Consider the following 12,683-nt stretch of genomic DNA (forward strand, 5'->3'; position numbering starts at 1 on the left):
TGTGAAAGTATATACTGTAAATATAAGTGTACTTTCTGTCAGTCTAAAGCAATAACCAGAGAATTGTTGTTTAGTATAATTGATTGACAGATGGTGATATCTTTGTTTTCAACTGCCTGGAAAAAAAAAAGGGGGGGGGATTAATTAAAGATCTTATAAATTATCTTGCAATTTCTTTATTTGGACTTTACAAACATTGATATCAAGTATTATAGCTACATTATGGGTGCATTAGAACTAAGAACGAATGAATCACTTCCTTCTCACTCTAGTGTTATGTTTTAACCAAGAAAGCAATGGGATCACATGTGGTTATATACTGTATAAATCATGTGAAATTCAAGGAAACCACATGTGAAAAATAATATCTAAAAATAAATTAATGCATGAGATAACTCACAAGTAAAGTTCATGTGGCTTTTCTGTAAGAGGAGAGACAACCAGTATTAGTTTCTATGCCCTGAACATCAATATGAAAACCTAGAACATTTAAATTTGTATGTTCTTTTTTCTCAAATCAGGTGCATTTCTAAAGCAGATGAATTAATGTTATGAATAGGTTAAATGTTGAATATTAAATACATGGACACACCTTATCTCATATTTACTATATCTTATATAACTGAGCATTTTATTATGCTTATAAAATATAAACATTAGTGTGGTTAAAAAACATTGTGCTATAAAGCATTGAACATGTCATATTAAAATTTCTTGATTAATTGTAGGTAAATGGACACCAGCCCAGAAAGCAGCATATCAGTGATATATTCTATCTTTTAAAGGTATTCAGGTCTTTTTATTGGAAACTTTGTATTACATTGTAATTACATAATTTTTTTCAGGCACACTTTGTCACATCTCCTCCTCTTGCAAAAAAAATGTTTAATCCTAGGCCAAAAAAACAATATGGATAGACAGATGAGTAAATAGTGATAATTTTGATAGTGCTGATAAATCAAGAGAATTGATTCACAGATAAAGGGAGGTGGTATCCCAGTGTTTAAGGCTCAGGGTCACTGGTTGGAAAGTTAGGGTTTTAACCCTGGTATCACCAAGCTGCCACTCTTGGGCCCTTAAACAAGGTCCTTAACTCTCTATATGCTAGATTGTGACTGAAACAAGCTTCCTAACATCCCTGAAATATGCAAGGAGAGAAAGAAGTTCAATGTGACAAATAAAAGTCTTAAAATTATTGACCCTACCTAGGATTTTTTTTCTTCTCATTTTTGATTAACCTGAATAACAAGTCAGCATTCTGTCACTCAGTCTTATATCTTGGGATCACTACATCACCTATAACATCTGAGAGAATGTTTTTCAAAAGCTGGTAGGCTGATCAGTCAGGAAGGACCGGGATCATAGGTGATAAGTGTCAAGATTCTGCAAAACCAATGCAATGTAGAAACATAATGTACATACATTTTACATATGTTTTGTGTGATAGATAATATTGTGTTCAATGTTTGTTTAATTCATATATATTAAATAAATATAAGAAAAGGTAAGTCTAGTCTATTATAATCAGTTTAATATTAATAATGATTGCTTTTAGAAATACTGGTCTTGTTATCCGTATCAATGTCTAAAATATTGCTCTTGAGAGTTCTTGATAGCCAAGTGATAAGAAAAAATGCAAATATGACATGTTTAATGGTCTTAGCAACAAATCTCTGGTCAATGAAAAAATAGCAGGAATTATTTACATTAACTCCTGAAACCTCGTGCGACAGTGAACAGTTTGGGGGGGAAAACTAGACAAAGTAAAGTCGGTGTTTTTGTGAATGCAAAGATAAATCCATGATAATAATTAAAATTTTTGGTCCAGACACATGTCTGGGTGTTCCAAATGTTCCAAAAATAACGTCTGGGATTTAAATTCAGGGGTAAATCATTATTTTATTGTCTGCCACACACATGGTTTTATTGCCCATGATGGACATCACTGTAACTTTCCAGAAACTCTGAGGAACTCTGAGCACCAAGTGCTCCTGGATTAGACTTTGGATCTCCCTTAACCAGGAGTAAGCGCGTACTAAACATGAATGAGTTCATATAATGATTCATAAGGTGTATGATCAACTACCATGGAGTTCATATCCGCTTTTTGGTGAGATCTTTTCCTGTAGTGTGACAGACATCACGAGGGACCTCGACGTCACTACTACAGGGCAACCGGAAAGGAGTCGTGACGTCACCACGGAACGGCAACAAGACGACGGTGTTGCAACAATACGGTTACATTGTTTGACCACCAAATCCCCTGTGCGATTTTCTATACCGGAAAACGGAGTATTAAAGCGACACGGGTTAGATTTCTAGCGTAGGTGAAAGAAACGGCGGCTGTGTGTCGTTTCCGGTGTCTTTCATTATGTCGAATCGCCTGGCCTTTCAGACTCAGCTAGCCTCCATCATGGAGGTTCTGGCAAACGCAGCCGTGGCAGAAATCTGTAAACTGGTGGACGATGATTACGCGGTGATCAATCTGCAGATGTCTCAGTGCCAGCGTGAAAACAAGGCGTTGAAGAGGAAACTTCATCTGATGGAGCTGCGGATGGCCCGCGGTTACGCCGAAAGGAGAATCCGCGAAAGCTCGGGAAATCGCTCCAGTCGAGTCCAAGTGAGCGCAAATCTCTCCGACAAATACCGAGCTCCTGTCGCTGGTACGTACCGCGATATTTCCACGGTTTCTTACCGATATCTCCTCCTAAAATATAACACAAGTCGGGGAGTCCTGTTATAGGAAAATAATGTGTTTTATTCCTCTTCTGCCACCACAATTCTTTACCGTGATTCTGTTTTTATTTTTTATTATTAGATTTGAGTGATTTGTTTTTGTTTGTTTATAGTTGTTCTTAAAGCTGTCGAACGTAAATGTTTTCTATCTTTATAATTGCAATAAACAGTAAATCTCTCACCGATCTAATGTTTTTTTGAGATTATATTCTCTTTCAATCCCTTTTTTTTATTATTATTATTATTATTATTATTATTATTAATAGTATCATTATATTCTCTGTATGTCTTAAAAACACAGCTCATCAAATGTCCCCTGTCCTTAAAACTTTAAATACTTGGACACCAAATGCTTCCTCCTGAAACGTGTTTTGTAAATGTTAAATAAACGTTTCATTACCAGCTTCACTTTAGTCATGTTTATAAGGATTTGTTTGTATTTGCCTTGTTTTACGTATATCGTTTGCCATTCACGTCGTTGCTACAGAAACTGTAATACATTCATATAAACCTGTGATTTGATAAAGTGGACCCGTTATTAATATTAATAAAAAAAGTCCTCAACACTTTCTAGTGAATCAGATTTGAGAATTCAGCAGCGCTATGCTATACGAATTTGCAAATCTGTAAAAACGATTTGCATGTGTGTTCTTCCATGTAATCGCACATTAGATTTGACTGTTCATTACATCCTGTTGCGTTTTGCTTTTTTTGTTCCAAGACATTTTTCCAAATCAAGATGAACTCTATGGGAGGCAGTTAAATGAAGATGTTTGGAGAGATGGGGAATCTTCTAATGCAGATGTGTCGATTGGGCATCCAGTCATCAAACATGATGAGAATGGGGTAAGCGAGAGTATTGTGACCTACATAACGAGCTGACAAACTGATTACTTAGTCGTGAACCGAGTTGCTACAGCAAAAAAAAATTAGGATTATTAACATACACCTTCATATGATTTAATTCATCATCAGCGGATGATGATAACAGATTACATACATAAAACGTATCTCTTTATGATACTTTGTTATGATACATCTTCTGGTGTGCTTTCTCTCAAAAGCATGAAGACTCCAGCCAGACCAGATCAAATGCTCTACTTGTAAAGGCTGAAACATCTGATGATGGCCACACACAGCAGCAACTATTTATTAGAGAAGATGGTGAGTATATACATTAAAATGTTATTTTATTAATAAATATAAATAATATGTATTTACAATTTAAAGTCCGAGTATTCTGTCAAAAAAAGGTGCAGTGTTGCAGAAGGAACAAAGCCAATAAAAGCCATAAAGAACGTGTAAAAAAACATTGCATAATATTAAAATCCATTGCACAGAAACATGCATAATCAATTTTGTCCTTTCATTTTTTGTAGGAGTGGCAGAACCTGTGTGTGAGGGTGTGGATGCAGATTATGGTGGTGCTCAAGTGGATAAAGTGGATGGTCAGAACTCCAGGACACGACACGAGGCTTTGGAGGTCAGTGGATCTGACAAAGTGCTTAAATCTGAGCCACAGTTTGAGAACGCTGAGGGGTTATCCCAGGAGCCCTTGGGAGGAAAGGGGCAGGCAGAGTTTGGTGTAAGTGGGGATTGCGCTCCTTTGGGGGAGCTATTTATGCAAGGGTGTGACGATGCGGACCCACATCAGCCATCTTGTTCTTACATGATGAGTGACAGTAAAACTGAGAGCCAACCTGAGCATCTCCAGCAGAAACCAGAGATCATAGAAGTTGAGTCTGCAGAGGAAGGGGATGATGTCACGGTTTGGGACAGCAATAAGAAATCGACAATACACCAGACTTTGCAAAAGTACCCCACTGCAAGAATGGCGCACCTTAATAATTTTAGCATGCCCTCATCCAGCCTATCACGGTTGACCAGTGACTTTCCAGTGATGGCTTCAACTTCATCTTCAGTTATACCAGAAATGAACAGTTGGCAGCATGCAAAAGGCATTAGTCTATACCAGCCAAGAATTGTACAGGCAAGACAAGAGCGAGCTCACAATGAGAAACTTTTTACTTGTAAATATTGTGGAAAAGCTTTCAACCGGCCCAAGAAAGTGGAAATCCATCAAAGAATCCACACAGGTGAGAAGCCATTCCGCTGTAATACCTGTGGGAAGCTTTTTGCTGAAGCCGGAAACCTGAAAAAGCACCAGAAAGTCCATACAGGGGAACGGCCCTACAGCTGCACCCAGTGCGGGAAGGCATTCGCCTGGATACGAAACCTTAAAACCCATCAGCAAAAATACCACCCTGATATGCTCACAGCAGAGGAACTACTCTCCCTTGGGCCAATGAACAACTGACCAAAATGACTTATGGACATGTAGATGGATCACGCTGCATGCAACTGTGGGTTTTTCATAAAATATTTTCACAGACATCTGGAATACTAATGGGAATCTTCAGCTCTGAATTTGGTCCACCAACTATTTTACAGTCTGTACTGCTTGATTTAGTGGTATTCATAGTTTATTTTTAATTGTTTTGTTTATTTTTTTTTTTGTTCCTTTTGTTTTGTTTTTAGAATTTAAAAGAATTTATTTAGTTCAACTAAGTAACCAGAATGTGGATTTATAGTAACTGTCATACCCAGAAGGATGTGGGTTTAATGGCAGCTTTATGCAATTGTGTGACTCCAAAATCAACGTAAAAATAAATCTGATAAAATAATTGATGCATTTGTTTGCTCCTTGGAGACTTTTAGTTTAGTTGACTTTGTAGAAATATTTTATCCCCAAATTGCTACCTGTATGATGAGATTAGAAATATTACCCAATTAGATTCAGCAGAAACTCAAGATTATCCAGTAGGAGAAGCGGGAAGAAGGAATCTACACTGGCGTTTGTGGTGCTTTATATAATTATGAAAATCTGATCTGTAGAAAAACTTTACCGAAAAAAGTATTTGTAACATTAAATTATAACTATTTTGTTACTAGCAAAAAATGATCAGTAAACACTGGCTTTTATTCAATAAAATGCCCCTTTGTAGAAATTTCTGAGCATGGGTATTATTGTGTGTTTCAATCTGGATCTCTTAGGTACACTTCTGCAGCCATATGCATTATACAGAAACAATAACTGCACGTGTGAATAGAAAGATGAGTGTTAAGCAAAAATAAGTGGATTGCACATTAAACTGCATACCTGTCCACACAACAAAGCCATAAAATATTAACCTCCCACTCTGTAACCCTTAATTAGCCCGCAGTAGACTGCTAGTCTAAACCTGACTCGGTGTAAATACTAGATGTGTGCTATAAAATACATACTGGTGAATTACACATGCATGTGGTTATTGTAGTGTGCGTTTCTTTTCACTTGTTTCCAAAATGTGAATTGGCACACTAATCTGATGTATGAACCTAATATTAACTAGCATGTCGAGGGTTTTTCCTACACAGTAATTACATTTGGAACATGCAACAAAATTCTATTATAATGTATCTCTGGAAGCCGAAATTTTTCCAAATGCATTACACCATGGCACTAGGCAAATGTTAACACACACAGACACCTAGTTAATAGGCTGTTGCATTGATTGTGCATGTAACATCAGGCTTCTGTGGTAATGCTCAGTCTTTGTGTGTGTGTTTGTGTGTATGTCTGCACTGTAGTGCCAAAAGACAGATGATGAAGAGCCAGATGTGCTGTTCATCAAAGAAGAGCATTCAGAGCTGGAGGATCAAGAAAGCCAGTCACATGGGGGCATGACCCTGCAAGACGGTGAGTCAAGGCGAGTGAGGAGAAACGATGAAATATGGTAAATGGGCCAGACTCAATCACTTAAGGATTAGTCCTGGGCATGTGTGTGATTTAGTTCAGGAATGAATAAAAGTGAAAACCTATTGTGTAGTTTGACCCAAAGGCCTTCTGTGAGGTACTGATATCAAGGTAGACAGGATTGTTTGGGCTGTTAGGTGAAGCTGTACATAAGTTAAAAAAAAAAAAAAAAAAAAAGCATGGGTATTACTAATGCTTTTGGGTGGTTTAAAGGTTTTAGAAGTGTATTTATAAATACTACTAGCCCGTATACTCATTGGACTGATAGTAGTGAGTCAGATCCTTTGGCAAAGTTTCGCATGAGTCTCTTTCAGATTCTAGATAACATGTTCTAATTATAAACAATACCCCACTCCACCTAACACATACACACACACACACACACACACACACACACAAACTTTTCACACACACACACACACACACACACACTGTTTCACACTACACCAACTCACAGCCCGGCTAGCTCAGTCGGTAGAGCATGAGACTCTTAATCTCAGGGTCGTGGGTTCGAGCCCCACGTTGGGCGCAGTAGTATTTTTAGACCTTCAGATGTCAAAGTAGGCGCTCCAGCTAAAGCTAGTTTAGGCAAATGCTTCAAACATGTTGAAAGTAACTTTCGTTCATATTTTTTAAACAATGAACCAGCTGAAGGGTCAGAAGCACACACTACAATGTTTCACACTACACCAACTCACAGCCCGGCTAGCTCAGTCGGTAGAGCATGAGACTCTTAATCTCAGGGTCGTGGGTTCGAGCCCCACGTTGGGCGCAGTAATATTTTTAGACCTTCAGATGTCAAAGTAGGTGCTAAAAGTGCTTCATGTTGAAAGTAACTTTCATTCATATTTTTTAACAATGGACCATCTAAGGGGTCAGAAGCACACACTACAATGTTTGCCATCTATTTACCAGTGATTATTGATCTTTGGGTAAATATTTATGTAACGGTTATTTAAAGCTATAAGCTATCTTCTTATTTACAAACTAGCACTCAAAAAATAAATTTTATTAGTGTTGCTTCTTTAAGAATATATTATTACCTAATATAATTGTTAGTATGAACATGCTAAAATGGGGAAATTATAGAATCATTATTATATAATCACCTGATATATTTTTGGGGTTTTCACCATTATTTTTGTTAACTCATTTTGTTACTTGTTATGATAAATGTAGGCCTTGCACACTTACTGCCAATGTCTATATCTACACTCAATGTCTATAAATTAAATATTAAATAAATCCTTTTTACTCTGTTGTAACGTAAAATAATGTACGTTTTGTCTGCTGATCAGGATTTGTGGAGTCCAGCACGGACATATGTGGAAACGGAGCCTCTTCCTCACCTGCGCAGATCACATTAGCTCTCCATGTACAGGCGGTCAGTGTGGATAATACAGTGATAAAATCACAATATAGCTGTCGGTCTTGCTCTAGTATCAGAGTTCTGTACTCTTCTTCACACGTACAGAAGAGACATAATGCTAATTGCGCTATTGGCTAAGAGAAAGAAAGATAATTTTTTTGTTTTCAGTCTCACGAGTCATCCATTGTGAAGGGTGAAAGTAGACTTCAAGAAGAACAACAGGGAACTTCAAGTCAGTCAACAGACATGCAGCTGACTGTACAAAGTGAGTAAGATATCTGTATAATAATAGAAAACAAATGTTCATGTAGTATTTTTGTACTGACATTAAAACCTTTAGTACTTATTTCTTCATTTCTTGTTTCAAGGGGCTACAAAGGACATATTGTTTTACAGAAAATGTTTAAGATTAGCAATATTGCTGATGTATTTCTCCTGTAATCCAGATGCGGTAGACTCGCAGACTGTTGGTACTCTGTGTTCACATGATCCAGTTCTTCCTCAGAGAGACGTCAAAGTGTGGGATATTCCCAGTTCCCAGTCTCTTCTCCAAGGGTCAGATGACAGCAGCAATATCCCACATTCAAACCAGAATGTTCAGAGAAAAACAGTAGTGTCTGTCGATGTGCTAGGGACAAATAGTACACTGTACGAGAGAACAAAAGATCTGGAAAGTTCTTTCCCACGATGGGCTGCAAATAGCCCCTCTGACACTCAGCCATCTTGTTCTTATATAGTGGAAGTAGAGCAAGACCAGGACTGTGTTCTGGTGCAACCAGGACCCGTGTCTGTTAGCGGTAGACAAAAAGGGGCTGCATCAAACAGGCTTCAGGATGGTAGAGGACTTCATAATGTTGAGGCAGATTGGAGCACGGTCACTGCTTCAAGCCAAGCTCATAATCAGCAGTTCAGTCACTTCAACAGGACTCGTTTAGATGCAACAAACCAAGCAAATCTCTCTCAGGCTATTCCGAACCTGCAACATCCTGGGGTTTCCCTCGCTGGGCTACAGCTTTCGAGGCGCATGGAGAAAGGCAAGAGGAAAAGTTATATCTGCAGGTACTGTGGAAAGGCTTTTACTGGGCAGTCTAACTTGGAGGCTCATCAACGCATCCACACTGGAGAGAAGCCTTTCAAATGTGAAACCTGTGGGAAGCTCTTTACAGAAGCAGGAAACCTGAAGAAGCATCAAAGAGTTCATACTGGAGAGAAACCATTTGTGTGTAATCGCTGTGGGAAACGTTTTGCCTGGATCTGCAATCTCAGGACACATCAGCAGTCAGCTTCCTGCGGGGCAGTATAAGGATCCAATACAATCAATCGCACTGAGTACGAACTGATATTCACACACTCTTGGTAAAAAAAAAAAACAATTGTTGGAATAGTGGAATCAGATAGATCAAGTATTAGACAGTGACTAAGTATTTAAGGACGGTGATTATAACTGCAGAATGGATTAGGGCTGGGCAATATGGCAAAGTTGTACTGATAACCTGATTTAATAACATTTGAGACACATTTTGTTTTAATTCTTATGTCAATGCTTTTATAATCCTGTGTTACTCTTGACAGTTGTATTATCCCACATCTTTTTCTGTCATAAAATGCTTCAGAGAAAAATCTGTAAAAATATAGTATTTTGTGTTGGCCTTATTTGTTAGCAGAGCCTTGACAAAATGATAGTGTGTAATGCAGGTATCGTGACATTTTTGCCCTTTTGCCTACCTCTAGTGTGGATGAGTGAGGGTGTAAAGAGTTTAAAGTTGTAAGAGACACATGGTGCTTTCCTTTATATTGGTTTAGTGCCTTAATCGTTAACTGTACACTTGATTTGTTTTAAGATTTCAAAACTTTTGCAAACGCCATTCTACCTCGTGAATGTTTCTGCGGACAAAAACAAAGCAATATGTTCGAACCAGGAATGGAAGAAAAGTGCTTAATTTTAATTCAACACAGGAACTTGTTCATCTGATGAATTGAGAAAACAATGATAGCAATGTACCATGAACTTCAGTGTATGCTGGCTCATTGTAAAATAATGAAATGCATAAGATCACATTAAATGTTCGAGGCATTTGTTAAACAGAATTGAATTTAAAAATAAATTAAACTTCTACTCCATTCGTCACGAACCATGTCTTCATCAAGCTTGCTTTCTGCACAGGAGGATTGTCATGCTGGAGAAGTTCTCATCGATGTACGGTGCACTTAGGACCTCACAACTATAAGAACATTGTCTTAAGATTTATCAGTTTTCATCAATCTTTATTATGGCCCATAAAAATATTTTCGAATTATGTAGAATTAGTATCAATCAGACAGGCTTCGCCATGTCAAATTAAAGTAAAAGCATACAATAATATGACTTGATTTATAAGGTATTTTAAATAAATAAATTATAATATATTTTTTCGCTGTTAATGTTTTAAATAAAACATGATAACAGGGTGCACTGAGTTTTGCACTGGTGCACTGGAATTTTCAAGGAAAGAAAAATAAATGTAATTTCATTAAAAATCGATTGAATATACAATATTTATTTATTATAATATATTTATTTATTTATTATTTAATATATGGATCTTATTTAATATATAGATATTATTTGGATCTCAAGGTTTGGGCAGTGACAATACAACTTGAGGATGTGAAGCTTCAGAGTATGTGACAATCAAAATAATTCTTCAAATAAAATACGCTAATAAATTATTGAGGTAAAACCTTAAACCATAAAAAATGTGTGTATGGGTGTGTGCTCTGTATTTTACCACATCATCATTTTTCTCATATATCTATATTCTTTTTTTTTACGTCAGAATCTGTTTGTGGTTCAGTTCTACACAAATATATTCTCATTAACTTGGTCACATGAATTTGCTGATACTGTTGAGGTGCATGAACTTCACTTCAGTGTGTTTTTGGGAACAGTTTGGGAGAACCACATCGGGGTGTGATGTTCAGATATTTACAATCTTTTGGTCACAGTGTATTCTGGAAGGAGTCTCGTGTGTAAGCCCTTCGTAACTTCTTATTTCGGCTGCTCCCGTTAGGGGTCGCCACAGCGGATCATCCGTCTCCATACCCCCCTGTCCTCTACATCTGTCTCTTTCAAACCAACTACCTGCATGTCTTCCTTCACCAAATCCATGAACCTTCTTCTTGATCTTCCTCTTTTCCTCCTTCCTGGTGGCTCTATCCTCAGCATTCTCCTACCGATATACTCCATGTCCCTCCTCTGCACATGTCCAAACCATCTCAATCGCGCGTCTCTCATTTTGTCTTCAAAACGTCCTGTCCCTCTAATAAACTCATTTCTAATCCTGTACATCGTCGTCACTCCCAACGAAAACCTAAACATCTTCAGCTCTGCTACCTCCAGCGCCACCTCCTGTCTTTTACTCAATGCCACTGTCTCTAAACCATACAACATCGCAGGTCTCAACACAGTCCTATAAACTTTTCTTTTCATTCTTGCAGATACTCTTCTATCACAAATCACTCCTGTCACTCTTCTCCACCCATCCACCCTGCCTGCACTTTTTTCTATACGTCACTTAGTAATTCACGTTAATGTGAAATTCCTCGAGACAAGCGCGAGGATTCACAGCCCGGCTAGCTCAGTCGGTAGAGCATGAGACTCTTAATCTCAGGGTCGTGGGTTCGAGCCCCACGTTGGGCGCAGTAATGTTTTTAGACCTTCACATGTTAAAGTAGGCGCTCCAGCTAAAGCTAGTTCATGCAAATGCTTTAAACACGTTGAAAGTAATGTTCGTTCATATCTTTTTAATAACGAACCAGCTAAGGAACAGCCATTCCTGAGTTCAAGTGTAGTTGGGTCTAGCAGAACTGGACAAGCACAAATGTTAGAGGTTGCGGGAGAACCAGGGTCAGAAACCCCGGAGATTGATATGAGGAATTTGGTTGGATTAACTATTTCATGCGTTCATTTGGGGACTGTGCTGTATATATAAATAAATATATACTATATATATATATATATATATATATATATATATATATATATATCAATGCGCTTTCATCAATTTAGAGTGTCACAATAAAAAATATTGTTTAATTGCATTATCTAGGTTTAATAATGACGTTCTACACACTGCACCGAAAGAGAAAAGAGAATAATTCCATTCAATTTTAAAAAATGAAAAGTCTTAGCAGAGGATGGTTTCGATCCATCGACCTCTGGGTTATGGGCCCAGCACGCTTCCGCTGCGCCACTCTGCTGTCGGCAGCTTTGGTTGATGTAGATGTCTTATGTCTCTACGATGTCGGGTCTGAAAGTAACATTTAAAGTTAAACGTTTGGTTTATATAAATTCTTATTGAAACGCAAGCATCAGTAACAGTGTGTGTGTTCTTTTTTGTCGATTAACGCAATAAATAAAAAAAAAAAATCAAAATACTCGTTCCCTGACCGGGAATCGAACCCGGGCCGCGGCGGTGAGAGCGCCGAATCCTAACCACTAGACCACCAGGGAGACTTAAAGCGAAGCCAGAAGTTTTAATCTTAAAACTAATCTAAGTAGTAAAAAGTTATTTAAATACACATTAGAACAATTCACTGTTTTACCTGAAAGCCTTTTTGCAAAAATATAAATGTAAATATTATATACTCCTTTTACAATACAAAAAATAAATACAAGCTAGCTAGGAATTATCGAATGCAGAGAAAGAAGGCTGTCTCCAAACTTCACGGAATATATTTTATATGGTGTCAAATGTGTCTGTGTTTAGCCAAATGTGCTACATTTAGTCCTACAGAGTGTAA

At 37.6% G+C, this 12,683-nt stretch overlaps 1 protein-coding gene and 5 non-coding genes across 6 annotated transcripts; 4 read left to right on the forward strand and 2 right to left on the reverse strand.

Annotated features, from left to right (window-relative positions):
* Positions 1 to 1,883: 1,883 nt before the first annotated feature.
* Positions 1,884 to 10,022, forward strand: si:ch211-89o9.6 (zinc finger protein 614). Its single transcript, XM_046869852.1, has 8 exons — positions 1,884 to 2,663; positions 3,458 to 3,582; positions 3,801 to 3,900; positions 4,116 to 4,219; positions 6,367 to 6,475; positions 7,831 to 7,916; positions 8,070 to 8,166; positions 8,348 to 10,022. Exons 1-8 carry the CDS (start codon positions 2,372 to 2,374, stop codon positions 9,202 to 9,204), a joined length of 1,770 nt encoding a protein of 589 aa, XP_046725808.1. The 5' UTR covers positions 1,884 to 2,371; the 3' UTR covers positions 9,205 to 10,022.
* trnak-cuu lies at positions 6,989 to 7,061 on the forward strand. Its single transcript has one exon. It is a non-coding gene; the product is annotated as a tRNA-Lys (tRNA).
* trnak-cuu lies at positions 7,232 to 7,304 on the forward strand. The gene has a single exon. It is a non-coding gene; the product is annotated as a tRNA-Lys (tRNA).
* Positions 10,023 to 11,507: 1,485 nt separating the features above from the next.
* Positions 11,508 to 11,580, forward strand: trnak-cuu. The gene has a single exon. It is a non-coding gene; the product is annotated as a tRNA-Lys (tRNA).
* Positions 11,581 to 12,068: 488 nt separating this feature from the next.
* trnam-cau lies at positions 12,069 to 12,140 on the reverse strand. The gene has a single exon. It is a non-coding gene; the product is annotated as a tRNA-Met (tRNA).
* A 181-nt stretch (positions 12,141 to 12,321) lies between these two features.
* trnae-cuc lies at positions 12,322 to 12,393 on the reverse strand. The gene has a single exon. It is a non-coding gene; the product is annotated as a tRNA-Glu (tRNA).
* Positions 12,394 to 12,683: the final 290 nt, after the last annotated feature.

The sequence above is a fragment of the Silurus meridionalis genome, chromosome 2 (assembly GCF_014805685.1).
Source record: "Silurus meridionalis isolate SWU-2019-XX chromosome 2, ASM1480568v1, whole genome shotgun sequence".
NCBI lineage: Eukaryota > Metazoa > Chordata > Actinopteri > Siluriformes > Siluridae > Silurus > Silurus meridionalis.

Bases quoted from the DNA above. Each gene is read 5' to 3' on its own strand.
- si:ch211-89o9.6 (XM_046869852.1), top strand. From the start codon at position 2,372: ATGTCGAATCGCCTGGCCTTTCAGACTCAGCTAGCCTCCATCATGGAG. The intron at 3,583-3,800 runs GTAAGCGAGAGT...TTCTCTCAAAAG, and splicing joins TCAAACATGATGAGAATGGG to CATGAAGACTCCAGCCAGAC. The intron at 8,167-8,347 runs GTGAGTAAGATA...CCTGTAATCCAG, and splicing joins CATGCAGCTGACTGTACAAA to ATGCGGTAGACTCGCAGACT.